The sequence below is a fragment of the Hemitrygon akajei genome, chromosome 23 (genome assembly GCF_048418815.1).
Source record: "Hemitrygon akajei chromosome 23, sHemAka1.3, whole genome shotgun sequence".
NCBI lineage: Eukaryota > Metazoa > Chordata > Chondrichthyes > Myliobatiformes > Dasyatidae > Hemitrygon > Hemitrygon akajei.
The window spans coordinates 66,127,188-66,154,076 of record NC_133146.1 but is presented as its reverse complement, the minus strand read 5'-3'; the positions used below and the strand labels follow the sequence as shown (position 1 = coordinate 66,154,076).

The window sequence follows — 26,889 nt, the reverse complement described above, 5'->3', positions numbered from 1 at the left end:
GGCTCCCCCCGGAAAAGCTCCGCCTGGCAAAGGAGGAGTTCAAGAGGATGGAGGAATTGGGGATCGTACTGAGGTCTGACGGCCCATGGGCCTCCTCCCGCACATGGTGGCCAAACCAGCCAGGGGTTGGAGACCATGTGGCGACTACCGCAGACTGAACGAGGCTACAACTCCAGACCGCTACCCTGTGCCGCACATACAGGACTTTGCAGCAAACCTGCATGGGGCAAGAATCTTTTCCAAAGTAGACCTCGTCCGGGGATACCATCAAATCCCGGTGCACCCTGAAGACATCCCCAAAACAGCACTCATCACCCTGTTCGGCCTGTTCGAGTTCCTCTGAATGCCGTTGGGCCTGAAGAATGCTGCACAGACGTTCCAGCGGCTAATGGATGCGGTGGGATGTGATCTGGACTTTGCATTCATCTATTTGGACAACATCCTTATAGCCAACAGTAGTTGTCAGGAGCATCTGTCCCACCTCCGCCAGCTCTACTCCCGCCTGAGTGATTTTGGCCTCACGATCAACCCGGTCAAATGCCAGTTCGGTCTCGATACCATCGACTTCCTGGGCCACAGGATTACTAAAGATGGGGCAACACCTCTGCCCGCCAAGGTAGACGCGATCCGCCACTTTGCCCGGCCCAACACAGTCAAAGGCCTGCAGGAGTTTATTGGTATGGTGAACTTCTACCACCGTTTCCTCCCCTCAGCAGCCCGTATCATGCGCCCTTTGTACATCCTGATGTCGGGTAAAAGCAAGGACATTACTTGGGAGGAGGAGGCCGTGGCCACTTTCGTTAAAGCCAAGGAGGCCTTGGCAGATGCCATGATGCTGGTGCACCCCAGAACGGACGTTCTGACCGCACTCACAGTAGACGCATCCGACATAGCAGTCAGTGGGGTGCTGGAGCGACTCATCGAGGGGCGCTGGCAACCCCTGGCTATCTTCAGCAAGCACCTACGACCACCCGAACTCAAGTACAGTGCCTTCGACCGGGAACTGTTGGCACTGTATCTGGCAATCCGGCATTTCAGGTACTTCTTAGAAGGCAGGCCGTTCACGGACCACAAACCGTTGACCTTCGCGTTCACGAAGGTGTCCGATCCTTGGTCGGTTCGCCAGCAGCGACATCTGTCCTACATCTCTGAGTACACGACGGACATCCAGTATGTCTCGGGAAAGGACAATGTTGTGGCGGACGCACTCTCCAGACCAGCTATCTAGGCCCTGTCTCTGGGGGTGGACTATGCAGCACTGGCGGAGGCGCAGCAGGCAGACGACGAGATGCCCAGTTACAGGACCGCAGTCTCGGGTTTGCAGCTGCAAGACTTTCTCATAGGCCCAGGTGAGAGGACCCTCCTGTGTGACGTGGCTACCGGCCAACCTCGCCCCATCGTCCCGGCAGCCTGGAGGTGGCGAGTTTTCGACTCCATACACGGTTTGGCGCACCCATCTATCAGGACAACCGTCCGACTGGTCTCCAGCAAGTTCGTGTGGCACGGACTTCGCAAGCAGGTCAGTGAATGGGCCAGAACGTGCGCACAGTGCCAAACAGCCAAGGTGCAGCAGCACACTAAAGCCTCGCCGCAGCAGTTTGAACCCACCCACCGGAGGTTTGACCACATTCATGTGGATATCGTGGGCCCCCTACCAGTGTCCAGAGGAGCGTGGTACCTCTTAACTATGGTAGATCGGTTCACGAGGTGGCCAGAGGCGGTCCCGCTCACCGACACATCTGCCGATTCCTGCGCCCAAGTGTTGATTGCAACCTGGGTAGCACGCTTCGGGGTATCGGTCCACATTACCTCCAGCAGAGGCGCCCAGTTCACCTGCAGCCTGTGGTCAGCTGTGGCCAGCCTGTTGGGAACGCAGCTACACCACACAACTGCCTACCACCCACAGTCGAACGGACTAGTGGAACGCTTCCACCATCACTTGAAGTCGGCTCTCATGGCCCGCCTGAGAGGACCTAACTGGGTGGACGAGCTTCCCTGTGTCCTGCTTGGAATTCGCACTGTGCCCAAAGAGGATCTGCACGCCTCGTCAGCCGAGTTGGTGTATGGCGCACCCTTGGCTGTCCCAGGAGAGTTCATACCAGCCCCAAGGGGGCAAGAGGAAGAACCCGCAGCAGTCCTGGACAGACTATGCGAAAGGCTCGGCAACCTGGCCCCCGTACCATGTACCCAAAGACCTGCAGAACTGTAAGTTTGTGTTTGTACGAAGGGGCGGACACCGGGCACCGCTACAGCAGCCGTACGAGGGGCCGTTCAGGGTGATCAACAACAACAACGGGTCCACGTACGTTCTGGACATTGGGGGGAAGGAGGAGGTTTTCACGGTGGACTGACTCAAACCAACCCATGTGGACTTGGCATGGCCGGTTGAGGTTCAGACAACGCGGCGCAGAGGCAGACCTCCCAAACAGAGGCTGATCCAGACTGTGGACATCAGGGGGTGTATCGCTGGTTCTGGGGGGGGTGGTTATGTGGTAACCCACTTTCTGCGCAGGCGAACCAGTTCTCAAATAGCCAGCGCACGGGGAGAGACTTTGGTAATGCACCTCTGACGTCATTCCCGAGAGGGCGGTCGCTAGGGATTAAATGCCAGTGCCGCGAAGTTTGACTAAACTAGTCTCGAAACGACTTACCGACTGAGTGTCGTTGTCTCTAGCTCTGTATGTAGTACATCGCTACAATATAACCATATAACCATTTAACAATTACAGCACGGAAACAGGCCATCTCGGCCCTTCTAGTCCGTGCTGAACGCTTACTCTCACCTAGTCCCACCTACCTGCACTCAGTCCATAACCCTCCATTCCTTTCCTGTCCATATACCTATTCAATTTTTTAAAATGATAAAATGGAACCTGCCTCTACCACTTCTACTGGAAGCTCATTCCACACAGCTACCACTCTGAGTAAAGAAATTCCCCCTTGAGTTACCCCTAAACTTTTTCCCCCTAACTCTCAACTCATGTCCTCTTGTTTGAATCTCCCTTACTCTCAATGGAAAAAGCCTATCTATCCCCCTCATAATTTTAAATACCTTTATCAAGTCCCTCCTCAACCTTCTGCACTCCAAAGAATAAAGACCTAACTTGTTCAACCTTTCTCTGTAACTTAGGTGCTGAAACCCAGGTAAGATTCTAGTAAATCTCCTCTGTACTCTCTCTATTTTGTTGACATCTTTCCTATAATTCGGTGACCAGAACTGTACACAATACTCCAAATTTGGCCTCACCAATGCCTTGTACAATTTTAACATTACATCCCAACTCCTATGCTCAATGCTCTGATTTATAAATGCTGGCATTCCAAAAGCTTTCTTCACCACCCTATCCACATGAGATTCCACCTTCAGGGAACTATGGACCATTATTCCTAGATCACTCTGTCCTACTGCATTCTTCAATGCCCTACCATTTACCATGTATGTCCTATTTTGATTAGTCCTATCAAAATGTAGCACCTCACACTTATCAGCATTAAACTCCATCTGCCATCTTTCAGCCCACTGTTCTAACTGGCCTAAATCTCTCTGCAAGCTTTGAAAACCTCCTTCATTATCCACAACGCCACCTATCTTAGTATCATCTGCATACTTACTAATCCAATTTACCACCCCATCATCCAGATCATTAATGTGTATGACAAACAACATTGGACCCAATACAGATCCCTGGGGCACACCACTAGTCACCGGCCTCCAACCTGACAAACAGTTATCCACCACTACTCTCTGGCATCTCCCATCCAGCCACTGTTGAATCCATTTCACTACTTCAATATTAATACCTAATGTTTGAACCTCCCTAACTAACCTTCCGTGTGGAACCTTGTGAAAGGCCTTACTGAAGTCCACATTTTCTTCAAAAAATTCAATAAGATTTGTCAAATATGACCTTCCACACACAAATCCATGTTGACCGTTCCTAATCAGACCCTGTCTATCCAGAGAGTTATATATACCATCTCTAAGAATACTTTCCATTAATTTACCCACCACTGACGTCAAACTTAGAGGCCGATAATTTTTTTCCGTTTTCGAGCTTCTCAATTTGGACCTTCTGAGGATCCCAGGTACTCACATTTAATTGACTCTGCCTCCCGTTGTTTCTCCCATTGTGCTCTGAGGGCGACACTCTCCGCCATGAGAAGGTACCTGGCGTCCCTATCACAATCCCTTCCACACCTCCGGGACATCTTTTTCTCCATTTGCAATGGACCTGTCCGTTATTTCATCCTCCGTTGGATCCATGCGTGCAATCGCCATTTCTTTGACTTTATCACGTCCTGCAAGGATCGCAAGATCTTCCATCTACAGACCCCAGAGCATGGACTTTGTATCGCGGCCCTGGGCCCGGCCGTCGATCTCGGCTGCCCCAGCAACCCTGGGCATATTGAAAACCCGGACTCCAGCACCATCACCGCGGGTTCCGACGACCTTAGACAGCTTCAAAGCGATTGCGCAACCACTGACTGCTACTCCAGCCTTGAACTCCAGGCCGGGTCTTCACATGCTGCGATTGTGACTCCCGTCTCCCCTTCTCCCACCACCACTCTGCAGTCCCCTCTCCCTCAGATCCCATCGTCAGCTCCTGGGCCCTCAGCGGCTCCATCTTCCTCTCACCCCAACCCTTCCCTTTCCACTGACACTACCAGCCTCCCTTCCCTCCTCTGATCCCATCTCTCATCCGTGCCGGGTCTTTACCATTCCCTCTGACGTTCAACTCTCTGAGGCAGAGCGCTCTGTCCTCAGCAAGGGCCTCAGCTTTGTCCCCCTTCGCCCACACCTCAGTGAGTTCCACGTACGCCATGATGCTGAACTCTTCTTCTGCCGGCTCAGTCTTCAAGCTTACTTCTTTGGCAAGGACTTTCCTAACCCCACCCATGACCCCTTCTCCCGTCTTCAACCCACCTCCTCTTCATGGACACCCCGCTCTGGTCTTCTGCCTGTTCTGGATCTCTTTATTGTTAATTGCCGACAGGACATCAACCGTCTCGACTTCACCACACCGTGTTCCAATTCCTACCTAACTCCTTCCGAATGCTCTGCTCTCCGCTCCCTCCGCACCAATCCCAACCTCACTATAAAACCTGCTGATAAGGGGGGAGCTGCTGTTGTCTGGCGTACTGACCTCTACCTGGCCGAGGCACAGCGACAACTCTCTGATACCTCCTCTTATTTACCCCTTGATCATGACCCCACTAAGGAGCACCAGGCCATTGTCTCCTATACCATCACCAACCTTATCAGCTCTGGGGATTTCCCATCCACTGCCACCAACCTCATAGTTCCCACACCCCGCACTTCCCGTTTCTACCTCCTACCCAAGATCCACAAACCTGCCTGTCCAGGTAGACCTATTGTCTCAGCTTACTCCTGCCCCACCGAACTCATTTCTACATACCTTGACACTGTCTTATCCCCCCTTGTTCAATCTCTTCCCACCTATGTTCGTGACACTTCTCACGCTTTGAATTTTTTCAATGATTTTAAGTTCCCTGGCCCACACGGCCTTATTTTCACCATGGACGTCCAGTCCCTATATACCTCCATCCCCCACCCGGACGGTCTCAAAGCTCTTCGCTTCTTTTTGGATTCCAGACCTAACCAATTTCCCTCTACCACCACTCTCCTCCGTCTAGCGGAAATAGTTCTTACTCTCAATAATTTCTCCTTTGGCTCCTCCCACTTCCTCCAAACCAAGGGTGTAGCCATGGGCACCCACATGGATCCCAGTTATGCCTGCCTTTTTGTTGGCTTTGTGGAACAGTTCATGTTCCAACTCTATACGGGTATCCGTCCCCCTCTTTTCCGTCGCTACATCGACGACTGCATTGGCGCTGCCTCCTGCACGCATGCTGAGCTCGTTGACTTCATTAACTTTGCCTCCAACTTTCACACTGCCCTCAAATTTACCTGGTCCACTTCTGACACCTCCCTCCCCTTTCTTGATCTTTCTGTCTCCATTTCTGGAGACGGCTTATCTACTGATATCTACTATAAGCCTACAGACTCTCTCAGCTACCTGGACTAATCCTCTTCCCACTCTGTCTCTTGCAAAAATGCTATCCCCTTCTCACAATGCCTCCTTCTTCGCCGCATCTGCTCTCAGGATAAAGCTTTTCATTCCATGACGAAGGAGATGTCTTCCTTTTTTAAACAAAGGGGCTTCCCTTCTTCCACCATCAACTCTGCTCTCAAATGCATCTCTCCCATTTCCTGCACATCTGCCCTCACCCCATCCGCCCGCCACCCCACTCAGGATAGGGTTCCCCTTGTCCTCACCATCAGCCTCCAGGTCCAACGTATAATTCTCCATAACTTCTGCCACCTCCAACGGGATCCCACTACCAAGTACATCTTTCCCTCCCCCCCCCCCCCCCCCCACCTTTCTGCTTTCCACAGGGATCGCTCCCTATGCGATTCCTTTGTCCACTCGTCCCCCCCATCCCTTCCCACCGATTTCCCTCCTGGCACTTTTCCTTGTAAGCGAAACAAGTGCTAGACCTGCCCTTACACTCCTCCCTCACCACTATTCAGGGCCCCAGACAGTCCTTCCAGGTGAGGCGACACTTCACCTGTGAGTCGGCTGGTGTGGTATACTGGGAGACTGTTTCACTGAACACCTACACTCGGTCCGCCAGAGAAAGCAGGATCTCCCAGTGGCCACACATTTTAATTCCATGTCCCATTCCCATTCTGATATGTCTGTCCATGGCCTCCTCTACTGTCAAGATGAATCCACACTCAGGTTGGAGGAACAACACCTTATATACCGGCTGGGTAGCCTCCAATATGATGGCATGAACATTGCCTTCTCTAACTTCTGTTAATGCCCCTCCTCCCCTCTTACCCCATCTCTGACATATTTAGTTGTTTGTTTTTATTCTCTCTCTCTCTGCCCATCACCCTGCCTGTTCTCCATCTCCCTCTGGTGCTCCCCCCCCCCCCCCACTTTCTTTCTTTCTCCCAAGGCTTCCATGATCCTTTCCCTTCTCCAGCTCTGTATCACTTTCGCCAATCACCTTTCCAGCTCTTAGCTTCATCCCACCCCCTCCCGTCTTCTATCATTTCGCATTTCTCCCTCCCCCCCACTACTTTCAAATCTCTTGGTATCTCTCCTTTCAATTAGTCCTGATAAAGGCTCTTGGCCCGAAACGTCGACAGTGCTTCTCCTTATAGATGCTGCCTGGCCTGCTGTGTTCCACCAGCAATTTGTGTGTGTTGTTTGAATTTTCAGCATCTGTAGATTTCCTCGTGTAGGCCGATAATTGCTAGGTTTACTCTTAGAAACCTTTTTAAACAATGGAACCACATGAGCAATACGCCAGTCCTCCGGCACCATCCCCGTTTCTAATGACATTTGAAATATTTCTGTTAGAGCCCCTGCTATTTCTACACTAACTTCCCTCAAGGTCCTAGGGAATATCCTGTCAGAATCCGGAGACTTATCCACTTTTATATTTTTTAAAAACTCTAGTTCTTCCTCTTCTTTATAACCATATAACCATATAACAATCACAGCACGGAAACAGGCCATTCCGGCCCTCCTAGTCCGTGCCGAACTCTTAATCTCACCTAGTCCCACCTACCCGCACTCAGCCCATAACCCTCCACTCCTTTCCTATCCATATACCTATCCAATTTTACCTTAAATGACACAACTGAACTGGCCTCTACTACTTCTACAGGAAGCTCATTCCACACAGCTATCACTCTCTGAGTAAAGAAATACCCCCTCGTGTTTCCCTTAAACTTTTGCCCCCTAACTCTCAAATCATGTCCTCTCGTTTGAATCTCCCCTACTCTCAATGGAAACAGCCTATTCACGTCAACTCTATCTATCCCTCTCAACATTTTAAATACCTCGATCAAATCCCCCCTCAACCTTCTACGCTCCAATGAATAGAGACCTAACTTGTTCAACCTTTCTCTGTAACTTAAGTGCTGAAACCCAGGTAACATCCTAGTAAATCGTCTCTGCACTCTCTCTAATTTATTGATATCTTTCCTATAATTCGGTGACCAGAACTGTACACAATATTCCAAATTTGGCCTTACCAATGCCTTGTACAATTTTAACATTACATCCCAACTTCTGTACTCAATGCTCTGATTTATAAAGGCCAGCGTTCCAAAAGCCTTCTTCACCACCCTATCTACATGAGACTCCACCTTCAGGGAACTATGCACTGTTATTCCTAGATCTCTCTGTTCCACTGCATTCCTCAATGCCCTACCATTTACCCTGTATGTTCTATTTGGATTATTCCTGCCAAAATGTAGAACCTCACACTTCTCAGCATTAAACTCCATCTGCCAACGTTCAGCCCATTCTTCTAACCGGCATAAATCTCCCTGCAAGCTTTGAAAACCCACCTCATTATCCACAACACCTCCTACCTTAGTATCATCAGCATACTTACTAATCCAATTTACCACCCCATCATCCAGATCATTTATGTATATTACAAACAACATTGGGCCCAAAACAGATCCCTGAGGCACCCCGCTAGTCACCGGCCTCCATCCTGATAAACAATTATCCACCACTACTCTCTGGCATCTCCCATCTAGCCACTGTTGAATCCATTTTATTACTCCAGCATTAATACCTAACGACTGAACCTTCTTAACTAACCTTCCATGTGGAACTTTGTCAAAGGCCTTGCTGAAGTCCATATAGACTACATCCACTGCCTTACCCTCGTCAACATTCCTCGTAACTACTTCAAAAAATTCAATAAGGTTTGTCAAACATGACCTTCCACGCACAAATCCATGCTGGCTACTCCTAATCAGATCCTGTCTATCCAGATAATTATAAATACTATCTCTAAGAATACTTTCCATTAATTTACCCACCACTGATGTCAAACTGACAGGTCTATAATTGCCAGGCTTACTTCTAGAACCCTTTTTAAACAATGGAACCACATGAGCAATACGCCAATCCTCCGGCACAATCCCTGTTTCTAATGACATCTGAAAGATCTCCGTCAGAGCTCCTGCTATCTCTACACAAACTTCCCTCAAGGTCCTGGGGAATATCCGGACCTTAATCATCGTAGTTTCCATAACTACCCTACTTGTCTCCCTTATCTTACACAATTCAGGTAAAGGGTTTTTTTTACCTTAAGCTCCCTAATTGTCTCCGTTTCACTACATAGCACCCAATCCAGGACAGCTGATCCCCTAGTAGGCTCAATGGCAAACTAGTCTAAAAAGGAATCTTTGAGGCATTCAACAGACTCACTCTGTTGAGATTCATTACCAACCTGATTTTCCCAATTGACCTAAATGTTTAAAATCTTCTATGACTACCATAACATTGCCCTTTTGACTCTACTTTTCTATTTCCTGTTGTAACCTATGGTTGACCTCCCAGCCACTGTTGGGAGGCCTGTATATAACTGTCTTCAGGGTCCTTTTACCTTTGCAGTTTCTTAACTCAACCCACAAGGATTCAACATCTTCCGATCCTATTTCACGTTTTCTACTGATTTGTTGCCATTCTTTACCAGTAGAGTCACATCACTCCCTCTGCCTACCTTCTTATCCCTCCAATATAACGTGTGACCTTGGACATTCAGCTCCCAAATACAACCATCCTTCAGCCACAGTTCAGTGATGGCCACATCATACCTTGCAGTCTGTAATATTGCAACATGATCATCCACCTTAGTTATACTATGCTCATTTAGATACAACACCTTGAGTACTATATTTGCTGTCCTTCTTGATTCTGCATCCCAAATGATTTAATACTCAGCCTGTTGGCTGCAACTAAGATCCATCACCTGCCTTCCTTTCCTGACAATCTGACTGCACGCTCTCTTTACTTTTTTTAACCGTTCGTCCTATCCTGAGTCCCTTCGGTCTGGATCCCACCCCCCTGTCAAGTTAGTTTAAACCCTCCCCGATAGCTCTATCAAACCTGTCAAGAAGAATATTGGTCCCCCTCGGGTTCAGGTGGAACCCGTCACTTTTGAACAGGTCATGCCTCCCCCAGGAGAACCCAATGATCCAAGAACCTGAAGTCTTGCCCCTGCATCAGCTTCTCAGCCACGCATTTATCTGCCAAATCATCCTGTTTCTATTCTCACTGGTGCGTGGCACAGGCAGCAATCCAGAAATTACTAACTGGGAAGCCCTGCTTCTCAGCTTTCTACCTAGCTGTAACTTCGCTTTGCAGGATCTCTGTGCTTTTCCTTCCTGTGTCATTGGTACCAAGACATCTGGCTGCTTCCCCTTCCTCTCCAAAGTGGAATCTGAGACAACCTTATGTTTGTCTGAGATGCAAACTGAGACATCCCTGATCCTGGCACCTGGGAGGCAACATACCATCCGGGTGTCCCTTCAAGTCCACAGAATCTCCTGTCTCATCTTCTCACTATTGAATCGCCTATTACTACCACTCTCCTCTCATTTTCCCTTCTGCACCATGGACTCATGTTCAGTGCCTGTAACCCTGTCACCATGGCATTCTCCCAGGAGGTCATCCCCCACAAAGGTATCCAAAGTGGTATTCTTGGTTTTGAGGGGAATGGCCACAGGGGTGCTCTGGTCTAACTGCCTATTTTCATTTCTTCTGACACTCACCCAGCTACTTGTCTCCTGCAACTTTGGGATGACTACCTCCCTGTAACCTTGATCAATTATATCCTCGCTCTCTTGTACAAGCCAAAGGTCATCCAGTTGCTGCTCCAGATCCCTAGTACAGCCTTCAAGGAACTGCAGCTGGCTGCATTTCACGCAGATGTAGTTCCATGAGAGGCTCTGGGTCTCCCAGTTCTCCCAACATCTGGCACGAAGAACACACCACAGCCATTTAAATGGTACAGTAAGAGAGGGGGAAAAAAAGCACAAAAAGGAAACCTTAACAGACCCTTTACACAGAGCTGACATCTCTTTCTAGCCGCCACCTCTTTTGAGCCAAAGCTTGTTGCTTTTACTCTTGCCACTAGCCTACCCCTGACAATGGTTGCTCTGCTTATCCCTTCTGTACTTTTATTTAGTTTGTAGAGCTCTGTTGATGCTACTGATTGGCCACAAACAATGAACAAATGCCCTCGAAGCTCCCTTTTTAAATAACCGTTGCCGACCTGTGAGAAATACTTCTTGGCAGTGCTCTGTCAGGACAGACTGAAGAACTCACCTCGTGAGGGTAGAGCTGAGGAGTAAGAAAGGTGTGAACTAGTCAATGGGATTATATTATAGACCACTCAGCTGTCTGCAGGATTTAGAGGAGCAAATTTGTAGAGAGATTGCAGACTGTTGTACAAACATAAGGTTGTGATTGTAGGTGATTTTAACTTTCCACATAGTGATTTGGTCTCCCATACTGTAAAAGGGTTGGATGGGATTGAGTTTGCCAAATGTGTTCAGGAAAGTTTCCTTAGTCAGTGCATTGAAATCCCAAATAGAGAGAATGTGATAGTTGATCTCCTATTAGGGAATGAGACAAGGCAGGTGACAGAAGTTTGTGTTGGGGAGCTCTTTACATCTAGTGATCATAATGAAATCTGTTTCAAAGTAATTATGGAGAAGGATAGGCCTGGTTTTGGCTTTGGGTTGAGATTCTGCATTGGGGAAAGGCCAATTTTGATCGTACAGTATTAGAAATGATCTGGCAAGTGTGGATTCAGGCAGGTTGTTTGCTGGCAAAGGTATTTAATAACTGGGAGGCCTTCAAAAGCAAAATTTTGAGAATACAGAGTTTGTATGTTCCTGTCAGAATAAGAGTCAAGTATAACAGGTTTATGGAACTTTGATTTTTTTGAGAGATATTGAGGCCCTGGTTAAGAAAAAAGAGGTGCATAGCAGGTATAGGCAGGTAGAACAGCTGAAGTATTTGAAATGTAAGGAATGCAAAAGAATACAAAGGAGGAAGAGTTCACTTTCTTGAGGCAAATAAGGGTGGGTAAATCCTCAGGACCTGACAAGGTTTTCTTTTGGATCCTGTGGGAGGCTAGTGCAGAAGTTACAGAGGTTCTACAAGAGGACATCCTTTGGTCGGGGTCAGCCATAGATATTGCATCCTAGCTGTCTACGTGATACACAAGCCAGGGCACTTTGAAATGGAGAGCAAGCTGAAGGGCCTAACAGAGGTATTTAAAATATCCTTTGCTGTGGTTAAGTTGCCATGGGCTTGGAGGATAGCTAATGTTGTTCTGTAGATTAAGAAAGTTTCTAAAAACAAGCTATGGATTTATAGTACAGTGAAGCTGATATCAGTAGAGGGAAAGTTATTGGAAGGTTTCCTAAGGGACTGAATATAAGTATTGGGATAGACAGGGACTGATTAGGGATAGTCAATATATCTTTGTGCATGGTAGATCATGTCTAACAAATCTACAGTTTTTCCAAAGAAGTTACCAGGAACATTGATGAAGGCTAGGCAGTGAATGTTGTCTACATAGACTTTAGCAAGGCCTTTAACAAGATCCCACATGGGTTCAGTCACATGGCATGCAAGACGACATAGTAAACTGGATTAGACAGGGGCTTCGTGGAAGAAGCCAGAGAATGGTCGTAGATGGTTACCTTTCTGACTGGAGACCTGTGACTAGTGGTGTGTTGCAGGGATCATGGCTGGGTCCTTTCTTTCTCATCTATGTTAACCATCTGGATGATTAATGTGGAAAACTGGATCAGCAAATTTGTAAATGATACGAGATTGGGAGTGTAGTGGAGAGCGAGGAAAACTATTAAAGCTTGCAGCAAGATCTGGACCAGCTGGAAAAATGTCAAATGGAATTTAATGCAGACAAGTGTGAAGTGTTGCACTTTGGGTGGACCAATGAGAGTAGGTCTTACACAGTGAGTGTTGGGACACAGAGGAGTGTGATAGAACAGAATGATCTGGGAAATCAGATCTGTAATTCCTTGAATGTAAGTTCACAAATAGATAGGATTGTAAAGAAAGCTTTTGGCACATTGGCCTTCATACTGTAAATCAATGTTTTGAGTACAGGATTTGGGGTGTTATTTTGAAGTTGTATATGATATTGCTGAAGCCTAATTTGGATTATCGTGTCCAGTTTTGGTCACCTACCTGCAGAAAATATGTAAATAAGGTTGAAAGAGTATAGAGAAAATACATGGATGTTGCTGGGATTTGAGGACCTGAGGTATAGGGAAAGGTTGAATAGGTTGGGACTTTATTCCCTGAAATGAGATCGAGAGGAGATTAGATAAAATATACAAAATTATGAAGGGTATAGATAGAGTGGAGATGTGCCTCAGAGAGCAGGAAGTGGATGGTCATATGAGCAGCAGGTGCATAATACAATTCCTGGTTCTGCGACCACTGACATCAGGCAGCTAATCTCTGAAGAGTATTGATAATGGCTGTGCTCCCCCACCTTGTAAAGAAAGCCATTGTCCAGCAGAAGCCAATGTTGAAAAATTTGCCAAGAACAATCATGGTCAAATGCCGTGATCACCTATGTCAAATGACTTAGCACATGATGACGATGATAGATAAGGTAAACGCAAGCAGGCTTATTCCACCAAAGCTGTATGAGACTACAATTTAAAGGTTACAAGTTTGGTGAAATGTTTAAGGGGTACATAAGGGGGAAGTACTTCACTCGGAGGGTGATGAGAGTGTGGAACGAGCTGCCAGCGCAAGTGGTGGATATGGATTTGATTTCAACATTTAAGAGAAATTTGAATAAGTACATGGATGGGAGGGATATGGAGGGCTATAGCCCAGGTGTAGGTTGATGAGACTAGACAGATGAATGGTTTGGCTCAGACTGGATAGGTTGAGGGGACTGTTTCTGTGCTGTAGTGTTTTATAACTCTATGAATCTCTAGCTGATGTGATGCGAAGTATTGAAATGAGTTTTGTTTTCAGTCCTGTATTACATTGTAGATCTGAATCTCACAAAGACTTAATTGTAACTAAAGGGGACTGCATTGCCAGCCTTGTTGCAGAGAGATGTGGACTGGAAATGTAGGAATGTGCTTCAATCCCAATCTGTATTGTCACAGGAGGATATTTTTGTCCTGCGTGCATGCTTTGTTACAGGACAAATCTAGTTATTTTGAATGGCATCAAGATTAGGGGAGTAGTAGACTGTGAAAAAGACTATCAAAGCTTGCAGTGGAATCTAGACCAACTAAAAATGAGCTGAGAATGGCAGATAAAATTTAATGCAGACAAGTGTGATGTGTTTCACTTTGGAAGGGTGGGGCATACATGGTGAATGGCAAGACACTGAGGAGTGCAGTAGAACAAAAAGATCTGTTACAGATCCATAATTCCTTGAAAATGGCATCATGGTTAGATAAGGCTGTAGAGAACTTTTGGCCTTCATAAATCAAAATATTGAGTACAGTAGTTGGGATATTATGTTGAAATTGGATAGGATATCGGTGAGGTCAAATTTAGAGTATTGTGTGCAGTTCTGTTTGCCTACTTACAGGAAAGATATAAGATCGAGAGTACAGAAAAAATTTACAAGAATGCTACTCGGACATGAGCACCTGAGTTTTTGGGAAATGTTGAATAGATTGGGACTTTATTCCTTGGAGTATAGGGAAATGAGAATTGATAGAGATGTACAAAATTATGAGTGCTATAGATACGGTAAATGCTTTCCATTTGAGGTTGGTTGAGATAACTAGATGTCATAGGTTAAGTGTATTGTTTATTTTAAATGTGTTACGTTCTGAAAGCCAGAAATGTTTTTGTGGTGTAACTGTTAAGGCTTGATGACATTAGCAGTTTGCATTAAATTGTAAACCTTGCATTTTGGTAATGTTTAATAAAGATGGCAGTAAATTTTGTACTGTATAACTGAGTAGGTGTGCCTTTGGCAAAATTTCACACCCATTTAGCAATTTTGGCAAAGAGTGGCACATAAAGATGTATCTTTCTGTGTTCAGTTCTGGTATGCCTTATGAGAATAGGTTGAGTGAACTTGGCCTTTTCTTCTTGGAGTGACAGAGGATGAGAGGTAAACTGATAGAGGTGTATAAGATTATGAGAAGCATTAATGGTGTTAATAGCCAGAAGCATTTTTCCAGGGCCAAAATTGCTAACACGAGGAGTATAGTTTTAAGGTGTTCAGAAATAGTACAAGGGGGATGTCAGAGGTAAGTTTTTCACAGAGTGGTGAGTGGGTGGAATGCACTGCCAGCGAAGGTGGTAGAGGCAGATACAATAGAGTCTTTAAGAGACTCTTAGATAGGTACATGGATCTCAGAAGAATAGAGAACTATGCAGTCGGGGAATTCTAGGCAGCTTCTAGAGTAGGTTATATGGTTGACACAGCATTGTGGACCAACGGGCCTGTAATGTGCTGTAGATTTTCTATGTTCTCTCACCAGTGTTAACTTTGATGTGTCTTGCCTAGTAATAACTCTCAAACCCATGACTCCGTAGGAGCCAGCTTGCATCATACTGGATTCAAGAATAGGTTCCAAGGGTGGATGTGACATAGAACAATATAATATGTGTCAGATATACACAATGTATTTTTCCTTTTTGATCAAATGTGCTTTTGGAAGATTGTCTAATGAGCAATGTCAAGACTAAAAGCTAGATTATCTTTCCTTTTAATTTTAGTTGTGTTTACAAGTGTGTGTGCCAGCAACATTCAGAGCAGATGTACTGTGACCTCATTACAAAGATAACCAGTCACTTAAGACGAATCTCAGAGGAGCTGCAGGTACATATTATTTTGGATGTCTTATTTTCTTTGCAAACCTGATAATGTATTGTGTATAAGATTTGTTTCAAAGTAGATTTTATTATTAGAGTACATATATGTATTCCTATGGGCACATTCAGCAGATCTATAGAATAGTAACAGTAAACAGGATCAATAAAAGATCAAGTAGAGCATAGAAGATGACAAATTGCAAATGCAAATATAAATAAGTAGCAATAAATAATTGAAATAACAAAATAGAGACCTTAAAGTGAGATTATTAAGGAAATTAATTTGTTAAAGGAAATTCAATTAAAGTTTATCACCGATAAATTGGACATGGCTTTCGAAGTGACTACAGAAAACCTTTATCAATGATTCGCTAACGATACAATAATCAAGTCTTCCAAAGATCAATAGTCACAGCCTTTTTTTAAACATGCATGCAAAGCCAATTGCATCAGTTAAAAAGTATTTTTAAAAAAGAAGTCAATCCTGGGTGTTTTACTAATTCCCATGAAAATGCCAGAGACTGTCCCTTTTCTGCCCAAAACACACAGAGATAGGTTGTTAGAAAATCCTTGAAACCAAGATTGATTATTGCAAGTGTGCTGAGAACCCAAGCTGAACAGTGACTCTTTATTTATGGTATATAGAAGGCTAATTAAATCCTTAGACCTAGTAAGTCATTAAAGTACAAGAGTATAATTTATTTTGTATTTAAGCACCTGACAGGTGAGGGAAAGCCAGGCACACTTTTTAGTTGTCAAAAACTTGGCAACCCACACTGTCCGCCCTACAAACTATGAGCTTTACTGTGTTATGCATTAAGGCCAGCACTAGGTATCTTGTGAAACCCTGCCTGGTTTCCTTGGTTGCGTATGTCTAGGGAATACACACTCTGGTCCCACCAAACCTGTGAGATTGAGATGGCTCTCCCACCCCAAACCCTGGTTTGTGTGGATGCTGTGTAATTTGCTTCCCTGTTACAACTCAGTTCCAAGAAGTAAGATGGCACACTGCATGCAATTAAATGAATTATATTTATGAATCTTAATTAAAGAGTTAGTAAAGAGAAGAAAGAAAAATACAATAAGGTCTCATTATAATTAAACAGTCCAATGTGCACAAGTTGGAGCCCTATTCTTCTCAAGATACCTATTCACCACTCCTCGGTCAACCTGGCGTCCGACTGCATCGAATCATGGTCCCCCACTGGATCGAATTCTACGACTGGTTTGCTCCAATGTCTTCTTTCTTCATCTCTTGTTGAAGAAAGGACCAGCTCACATTCCAAAGCACCCATTATCTGTAGCCATAACCCAAACAATGCTTCTACAGAAAGCCCATTACCTTAGTAGTGAAGCTTTTCCCAGGGTGTTACAATTGCTAATTAAAGGAAGGTGCAAGTTGTCAACAACTCGAGTATTTTAACCCTTTATCCAGAATTTTCTTCCACAGAGATCATTTGTTGTGGGAACATCTCAGTAGATGAGTGTAGTTATCCTCTTTTGTTCAAGAGCCTGATCGTTGAGGGATAGTAACTGTAATAATAGTAAATCGATAATTTAATAATAAATCAATTTTACCTTCCTCACCAGAGACTCAACCTGCAAATTAACCTTCAAGGAATCCTGCACAGGGACTCTCAAGTCCCATTGTGCCTCGGCTTGGTGTACATTCCCTCCATTTAGGAAATAATCTACACTTTTATTTCTTCTACCAAAATGTATGACCATACATTTCCTGATGCTGTATTCCATCTGCCACTTCTTTGCCCATTCTCCTAATCTGTTGAAATCCTCTGCAGCCTCGCTGCTTCTTCAACACTACTTTCCCCTCTGCCTATCTTTGTAGTTTTTCCAAGCTTAGCCACAATGTCATCAACTCTGTCATCCAAATCATTGACATTATAATGAAAAAAGAGCAGTCCCAACACAGACCCCTGTGGAAAGCCACAAGTCACTGGCAGTCAACAAGAAAAGGCTCCCTTTATTCCCACTCTTTGCCTCCTGCCAATCAACCACAGCTTTATCCATGCTAAAATGTTTCTTATAATACCATGGGCTCTGCACTTGTTAAGCAGTCTCATGTATGGCACCTTGTCAAAGGTCTTCTAAAAATCCAAGAACATAACACCAACGTATTCTCCTTTCTCTATCCTGCATTTTTTTTCAATTGTTCCATCCTCCTATTTAATGTCAGAAAATGTATACAATATACAACCTGAAATTCTTACTCTCCACAGATATCCTCAAAACAGAAGAAAAACACCAAAGAATGAATGACAGAATAAAGCATAAGAACCCCAAAACTCCCTGCTGCCTTCCTGCATGCAAGCAGCATCAACCCTCCCCCTGCTTACTCTACCACAAAGCATCAGCATTCCCTCCACCCACCATGGTCTACAGTCCATCAAAAACTAACTGTTTACTCCAACATATTGAAATTCCACTGGCTCTCTCAAACAAGGGAGAGACAGATATCACTACTTCCACAGCAAGAGGGAAAAGAGGGAGACAATAGTCACTATTTTGATGTTACAGTCAGTCTGAAGTGTTACTTTTTATTTCAAGTTTCCCAACTCACCCTCACCATATTTTTTATCCTGACAGGACCCCAGCCACCCTGTAAAGGAAAATAGAAACACTAGAATAGGAAGAATTTAAATGTTACGCTAATGAGCTGAGACAAGTTGCTCTCTAGCACCAACTTTAGTTTCAAAGAATTCCAACAGATTAGTCAAATAACTTTTTCCCTTGAGGAAATCATGCTGACTACAACCTACTTTATCATGTGCCTCCAAGTACCCCGAAACCACATCCTTAGCAATCAATTCCAACATCTTCCCAACATTGAGGTCAGACAACTAGCCTATCATTTCCTTTCTTCTGCCGCTATCACTTCTTGAAGAGTGGAGTGACATTTGCAATTTTTCAGTCTTCTGAGACACCTTCCAGAATCTAGTGATTCTTGAAAGATCATTCCTAATGCATCCATAATCTCTTCAACCACCTGTTTCAGAACCCTAGGGTGGACACCATCTGGTCCAGATGTCTTGCCTACCTTCAGACCTTTCAGTTTCCCAAGAAGCTTCTCCCTAGTAATGGGAGGAAAAAACCCCCACTTCTAACCCTTGACACTTGGAACTTTCACCATACTGCTAGTGCTTTCCTCAGTGAAGAATGATGCAGAATACTTAATTTGTTTGCCATTTCCTTGTCTTCTTCCCCCCCCATTACTACCCCTCCATCATTTTCCAGTGGTCTAGTATCCTGTCTTTTACATTTTATGTACTTGAAGAAACTTTTGGTATCCCCTTTGATATTATTATCCTGCTTATTTGCGTATTCCATCTTTTCCTCCTCAGTGAAGTTTTAGTTGCCTTCTGTTGGCTTTGAAAGCTTCCCAATCCTCTAACACAGTGATTCTCAACAGTTTTTTGGCCACGGCCCTCTTAGGAGCTCTTCTCAGGTTCCAGGGCCCCACTTTCAAACAGGGATACAACACGAACAGATAGACAGAAAATCATTTACTATTGAACACCAAGAAAACTTGAACGTTCAGATATTCTGGACAAAACTTTAAAAAAAGGCTGTATGAAATTAAACATCTATCAGGCCTAATGTGATCCTTGAGCTTGGTGCTTTTCTGCAAATTTCATGATATCTGGCTCCAAGTTAGACAATGATAGATGAAGGTCACCTCTTGTTGCGATATCAATTCTGTTCCTGGATTTTGACAAGGAAAGTACCTTGCCGAATCCGCTCTCAACCAACTATGTTGAGGGAAAGGCAATAAAAAATCATTGGGCTTTTTCCCACAGTGTTGTAAATTTATTCGGCAGATCACTCTTGATCCAAAAATCTTTTTGAAACTGACTGAACTGACGATGTGCAGTTATATTACTGAAGATCAATCAAACTCTCTTGAATTTCTGCCTCAACTTGGGTGGGTTGTACTTCAAATGGATTCAAAATCCATTCCTGGTTACCGAGGTTTAACAGGTCATTAAATCTTTCTTGCATAACCTTGTGTATTTGTTTGAGATGTTTCACATAAACGGTAAGGTCATCGTCGTTCAGTGCCTCTGCAATCGTCTTCAGGTTTGGAAATTGTAAAAATTCCCGACGTCCCATATTGTGGCAATAGACTTTGAGTTTCTTAAGGAAAGAAACAATGACTTCCTTACAATCTACGAGGTTACTGTTTTTGCCCTGTAAGGTCTTATTTAACAAATTAAGTTTCTGAAAGATATCTGCCAGATAAAATATGTCCACTTTAGCATCAACGAGTTTTTCTCCATGCTCTTTATCAGACATGAAGGAAACTGTTGTGTCCCAGAGTGTAACAAAACGTTGAAGACAGTTTCCCTTGTAAAGCCACCTCATCTCGGTATGCAGCAGCAGCGTCCAGAAGTCTTCTTCATTTTCATCACACAGCTGTCGGAAAAGATGATCCTGAAGGGCATGGGATTTGATGAAGTTTACAACCTTTATGACAACTGAAAGCAAAGATTGAGACGTCCTCCTAAGTTTTTAGCTACTAGGTTCTCCCTGTGAATGATGCAATGAATAGTAAAGTCAGAAGGTGTAATTCTTTTTAGATGGGCGATGAATCCTCTGTATCAACCAACCATAGAAGCGGCACCATCAGTTGTACAAGCAGTTATGTTCTCCATTGGAATATTGTTCTCGCTGTGTGAAGAAAAGTAACTTTTGACTTCTTCAAAAATAGACAGTCCATTAGTATCCGTTTTAATCCTCCTGGCAAACAACATCTCTTCCATCAGTTTGTTTCTGTTCCAGAATCTCACATAAGCCATGAGAAGAGTGTCATTGTTAAGCTAATGGGCTGAGACAAGTTGCTTTCTAGCACCAATGTTGTATTAAAAGACTTTGATTTTCTTATTGTTTATCTGGATGTCGTACTTGTCACTATTGCATCCAAATCTGATAAACATATATCATTGCTTTGAGTACTACTACATGGGGTGATTATTAAATAACCCTAGCTAAATGCCAAAAACACAAAATGCTGGCAGAACTCAGCAGGCCAGCATTTTGTGCTTTTTATTTATTTCCAGCATCTGCAGATTCACTCGTGTTGCCTAGCTAAATGCCACTTTGGGTTGACAACCACTGATTTTTTTCGGTCATTGAATCTCTGCAGAATGTGTGAAACCCTTCCCTTTGAAAAATCCGGTATTATGGATTTCTTAACCCCCTGCACTACTTAAAAAAAATACAGTAGTTTTTAGGTATGGTGGATTTCTATCACTGCATCATTCTGCAAACTGCTGAACTTGTGCTCCCCTTTGTATAGAGCACTTAAAGCAATACCACTAATTAAGTGCTTGATTGGTCAGCAGACATGACTAGGTCATTTGATGATGTTCTTTCCAGTGTGACCCCACTGGCTCACTCACTCCCCAATGCACCCATAGCCATTACTATTGATGCTTCAGACCTTTCTGTGGTGCTGTGCAAGAGTAGTTGATTGGAGGCGTGTGGCAGCTACTTGCCGCCTTTAGCTGGCAGCTCTGTCCCCCTCGAAAGGAAGTACAGCATGTTTGACAACAAACTTTTCAGTCTCTATATGGCTGTCTGCTATTTTCTTCTTGAGCGTTACCATTCATTGATCACAAATCCCTTGTGCAACTGATGGCTGAAAATCAGACCTTTGGACTGCATAGTAGCAACACCAACAGGCCTACATATGAGTTTACAACTGATATACAAGGTATCAAGGAAAAAGTAATGGTGTATCTGATTGCCTCTCATAGCCATCTGTTGAGGCCATACACATACATGGCAACTGACCCAAGCTATTGAACCAGAGGTCCAGTCTTGCTGACCAGCACTCATGCGCCTGCAGTTGGCTGACATTATGTTTGGGGAAGTTGGGGTTTCCCTCCTGTGTGATGTCTCAACCGGTTGCTCTTGTTCCATAGTGCCTATAAACTGGAGATGGACTGTTTTTTAACTCCATATGGCCTCTTGCATCTGGGCTGAAATGCCTCACAGAAATTGGTTGCACTAAAGTTTGTGTGGCACAACCTTGGGAAAGATGTGTGATAAGACTGTAGCTTGTGTGGAGTATCAGTGGGGGGGGGGGGAAAAATCATCCATCATATCCAGATTTCACTGGTGACTGTTGAGGTCCAGAGTGATGGTTTGATCATCCCAATGTGGATCTCATGGGTCCTCTTTTTCTCTTCTGCCCCACCCCCACCCATGCGGTTTCACGCACCTCCTTACCATAGTGGACCATACCACCAAGTGGCCAAAGATCATCCTTCTAGCAGCAACCACAGCTGCAGATGTGGAACAGGCGTTCATCAGTACCTGGATTGCTTGGTTTTCATCCTGTATGATATTTCCTCTGACTAATCTCAAATTCATTTCAGACCTTTGGGCCGCAATGACCCAGAATCTCGGTGTTTGGCTATATCACACCACTGCTTACCACCCATAATTCAAAGGTCTATATGAGAGCAGTTTCACCGCTGCTTAAAGTCTGCTCTAAAGGCTTCCCTGACAGATGAATGTTGGCCTGATCATCTCCTGTCAGTCCTGCTGGGGCTCAGAACAACTCCAAAAGAGGGCCTGTAGTCATCTGTAGCTGAATTGGTATGCAAGCAGCCATTACAAGTGCCAGCTGATTTCATTCCTGATGCCATGACCGCCTTGTCGACCTCTGAACTGCATTCCACCCTCCTCAGTAAATTCAATTCCTTTTCACCTATTCCTACCTCCCATATGGTGTACCGCACTCTTGGGTTCTTGTTGACAATATTCCGCCTGCTGTTACTCCACCCACAGAACATAGGATCCAAGCCAGGCTCACAATGCTGGTTTTAGTGAATTCTGGGGGGAGCTGTGTAGGATAACATATTTGGTGGAAATGTACATTATTCCCAACCACTGACATTGAGTTGGTGTTTCTCTTTAAGAGGCTGGTCTGACATGATGTAATTATGTAAAAGGCTTTTGGCGTGCTTTGTGTTCAGATTTTGAAGTTAAATAAAATGAGTTTTTCTTTTTGAAACAGAAAATGCCTCACTTTGTTTTAGTTACAAACCTACAATACTGTATGGGTGTCTCTATTGCACCCAGCGAATCTCATCACTGTTCCTCTGACTATGGTATTTCTTATTAACACTGCAGTCTTCTTTACCTCTCTGCTCTTCTGTGCCACAGTATCAAACTCGTTGCCCGAGACGCAATCGCTGTGGTCCTCCCCTTTAGGTCATTCCCCTCAACAGTATCTGAAGTTGTGTACGTATTATAGAGGGGGAACATCCACAGGTGTATTTGTACTGGCTGTGCATTTCCTTTGTTTCTCCTGACAGTCATCTGATTACCTGTCTACTGCAGTCTAAGGATGACTATCTCCTTGTATCACCACCTCAATTCTCCCGAGTGAGTTGAAAGTCATCAAGCTGCAGATCCAATTCCTTAATACATTCTCTCAGAAGCTGCAGCTTGGTGCACCTGCTGCAGATGTGTTTATTTGGGAAAGTGGATGTCTCCCAGACTTCCCACATCTCACACACAGTGCAAACACTGCCCTGGAGTGACAATCACTAAACTGCCTGGTCATTTGCAAACAAGAGAAAATCTACAGATGCTAGAAATCCAAGCAACACGCATAAAATGCTGGAGGAACTCGGCAGGCAGGCAGTATCTGTGGAAAGGAGAACAGTCCTGAGGAAGGACCTCGGCCCAAAACATCAGCTGTACTCATTTCCATGGATGCTGTCTGGCCTGCTGAGCTCCTCCAGCATTTTGTCTGTGTTGGCTGTTCATTTGGATCTTTTAATATTTCTCATAATGACCTTTGCAAGTGATTTGATTAATATTACTTCTAAGCATTATTAACACCACATTTGTCAATCATTTGCTTAATTGTGCATGTGCAAATAGGTTGCTGCTTCAATTGAATAGCAACCATAGCTGCGTTTGTGATGAAATGGCTGTTAGGACATTATGAAATGTAGGTATTATTCTCCTCTGAGAACTGGCTGATGACTGTGGTCGGACAATGTTCCTTTTTGTTCAGTATGTTAAGCTTCTCTGAATGCCTCTCTCCAAGGGATTGCACTGCAGCACGTCAAGCATTTATCGATAATCCTGCAATGTTTGGTCTAATTCTACATGTTAACAAAATATCCCTCAGCTGTTTAGGAATACATGTATATGGTTGAGGAGCTACCATTGGAGTCATTAAGAATAATTTTACTTGCTGGATGCATGGATTTAATGATTACTTTATACCCCAATAACTACTGTTTCATTTTATTTATGCTAAAGAAACTTTTTTCTACATTTTATTCCTCCCAGTGAGGCTGTGGGTTTCCTACTGAGGTTCAGAGTGTTGAATTACACTCTGTGGAGTTCCACAAGTTGGAGGTTACTAGTTTTTTCAATTCAGTTTTTAAGTTGACAGATTAATTCTTTACTACAGCTTTGAATTTGTTCCAAATAGGAAAATTAGACATGCAGGGCCATAGAATGTCTGACTGCATAGCTCTGCAGAGGACTGGCAAGATTTGATGTGCTGAATAGCCTCCTACACCATTGCAACTCTAATGTACACTACTGAAATTACATATTTAAAGTGAATTTAGAGGTTTTGTTCAAGATTATTGTACTTCTTTTGTAATTGCTCCATAATGTGTGAAGATTCCATATCCTCCTTGTCCTTGTAATCACAAGATTGGGTGTGTAGAGGAAAATACTTTAGGTTATTGCATAGATGGAGACTTTGAGGCTATGAAGTGGTGCACAGACATTGAGATTTTTTTGCATGAAGATGAATTGATTTACATTAATTGTAAGTACTATGGAACATTGTAATATCATTTGTTTGAGGTAGTCCTTACTTCCATTACATTATCTGGTCTTTTATTCTTAGTGCTGTGCTTTTTCATGAATTTATTTTATACTAAACATTTCAGGAACATTTACACAGCATGCTGCGGATTTGATATATGCTAATTTGCTCAGTGTTTTTTTTATTGCTGTTCAATGTACAGTTGATGGCAGTGAAAAATGATTTTTCATCATGCACAGCCTTCTGGTAAAACACTAACAAAGCCAGAAGATGTCAGTGTAGTCTGATATAAAATGAAGTGTGTTGAAAGACTCTTGAAAGAGGTCACCTGCAGTGAACTGGGATTTACAGGTGCCTCGGTGATCAGCTACTTACAAGCTTCTAGTACTGGAGAGAGAGGGGAGGGATAATAGACAGTAGGTACAGGAGTAGGCCATTTGGCCCTTCAAGCCAGCACTGCCATTCAATGTGAACATGGCTGATCATCCACAATCAGTACCCCGTTCCTGCCCTCTCCCCATATCCCTTGACCCCGCTATCTATAAGAGCTCTATCTAACTCTCTCTTGAATGCATCCAGAGACTTGGCCTCCACTGCCTTCTGGGGCAGAGCATTCCACATATCCACCACTCTCTGGGTGAAAAGGTTTTTCCGAATCTCTGTTCTAAATGGCCTACCCCTTATTCTTAAACTTTGGCCTCTAGTTCTGGACTCACCCATCAGCGGGAACATGCTTCCTGCCTCCAGCGTGTCTAATCCATTAATAATCTTATATGTTTCAATCAGATCCCCTCTCATCCTTCTAAATTCCAGTGTGTACAAGCCCAGTCGCTCCAATCTTTCAACATGACTGTCCTGCCATTCCGGGAATTAACCTTGTGAACCTACGCTGTACTCCCTCAATAACAACAAGAATGTCTTTCCTCCAATTTGGAGACCAAAACTGCACACAGTACTCCAGGTGGGGTCTCACCAGGGCCCTGAACAGCTGCAGAAGGACCTCTTTACTCCCAGACTCAATTCCTCTTGTTATAAAGGCCAGCATGCCATTAGCTTTCTTCACTGCCTGCTGTACCTGCATGCTTGCTTTCATTGACTGATGTTCAAGAACACCTAGATTTTGTTGTACTTCCCCTTTTCCTAACTTGACTCCATTTAGATAGTAATCTGCCTTCCTGTTCTTGCCACCAAAGTGGATAACCTCACATTTATCCACATTGAACTGCATCTGCCATACATTTGCCCACTCACCTGGCCTGTCCAAGTCACCCTGCATTCTCATAACATCCTCCTGACATTTCACACTGCCACCCAGCTTTGTGTCATCAGCAAATTTGCTAATGTTACTTTTAATCCCTTCATCTAAATCATTAATGTATATTGTAAACAGCTGCGGTCCCAGCACTGAAGCTTGCGGTACCCCACTGGTCACAGCCTGACATTCCGAAAGGGACCTGTTAATCGCTACTCTTTGTTTCCTGTCAGCCAGCCAATTTTCAATCCATGTCAGTACTCTGCCCCCAATACCATGTGCCCTAATTTTGCCCACTAATTTCCTATGTGGGACTTTATCAAAAGCTTTCCGAAAGTCTAGATACACTACATCCACTGGCTCTCCCTTGTCCATTTTCATAGTTACATCCTCAAAAAACTTCAGAAGATTAGTCAAGCATGATTTTCCCTTTGTAAATCCATGCTGACTCGGACTGATCCTTCTACTGCTATCCAAATGTGTCATAATTTCATCTTTTATAATTGACTCCAGCATCTTTCCCACTACTGACGTCAGGCTAACCGGTCTATAATTCCCTGTTTTCTCTCTTCCCTCCTTTCTTGAAAAGTGGGACAACATTAGCCACCCTCCAATCTGCAGGAACTGATCCTGAATCTATAGAACATTGGAAACTGATTACCAATGCGTCCACGATTTCTAGAGCCACCTTCTTGTACCCTGGGATGCAGACCATTAGGTCCTGGGGACTTAGCAGCCTTCAGACTCAACAGTCTATCCAACACCGTTTCTTGCCTAATATAAATTTCCTTCAGTTTATCCATTACCGTAGTTCCTTTGACCACTATTACATCTGGGAGATGGTTTGTGTCTTCCCTAGTGAAGACAGATCCAAAGTACCTGTTCAACTCATCTGCCATTTCCTTGTTCCCCATAATAAATTCACCCGTTTCTGTCTTCAATGGCCCAATTTTGGTTTTAACTTTTTTTTGCTTTTCACATACCTAAAGAAGCTTTTACTATCCTCCTTTATATTCTTGGCTAGTTTACCTTCGTACCTCATTTTTTCTCCGCGTATTGCCTTTTTTGTTATTTTCTGTTCTTTAAAAGCTTCTCAGTCCTCCGGCTTCCCGCTCATCTTT

At 44.2% G+C, this 26,889-nt stretch overlaps 1 protein-coding gene across 2 annotated transcripts in view; it reads left to right on the top strand.

Annotated features, from left to right (window-relative positions):
- The window catches only part of cacul1 (CDK2 associated cullin domain 1), a 200,462-nt gene that overhangs the window by 22,799 nt on the left and 150,774 nt on the right, over positions 1-26,889 (top strand). For both annotated transcript variants that reach the window (XM_073027866.1, XM_073027865.1), the window contains exon 3: positions 15,594-15,696. In XM_073027866.1, the coding sequence (XP_072883967.1) occupies positions 15,594-15,696 (103 nt within the window). The remainder of the gene's footprint in view (positions 1-15,593; positions 15,697-26,889) is intronic.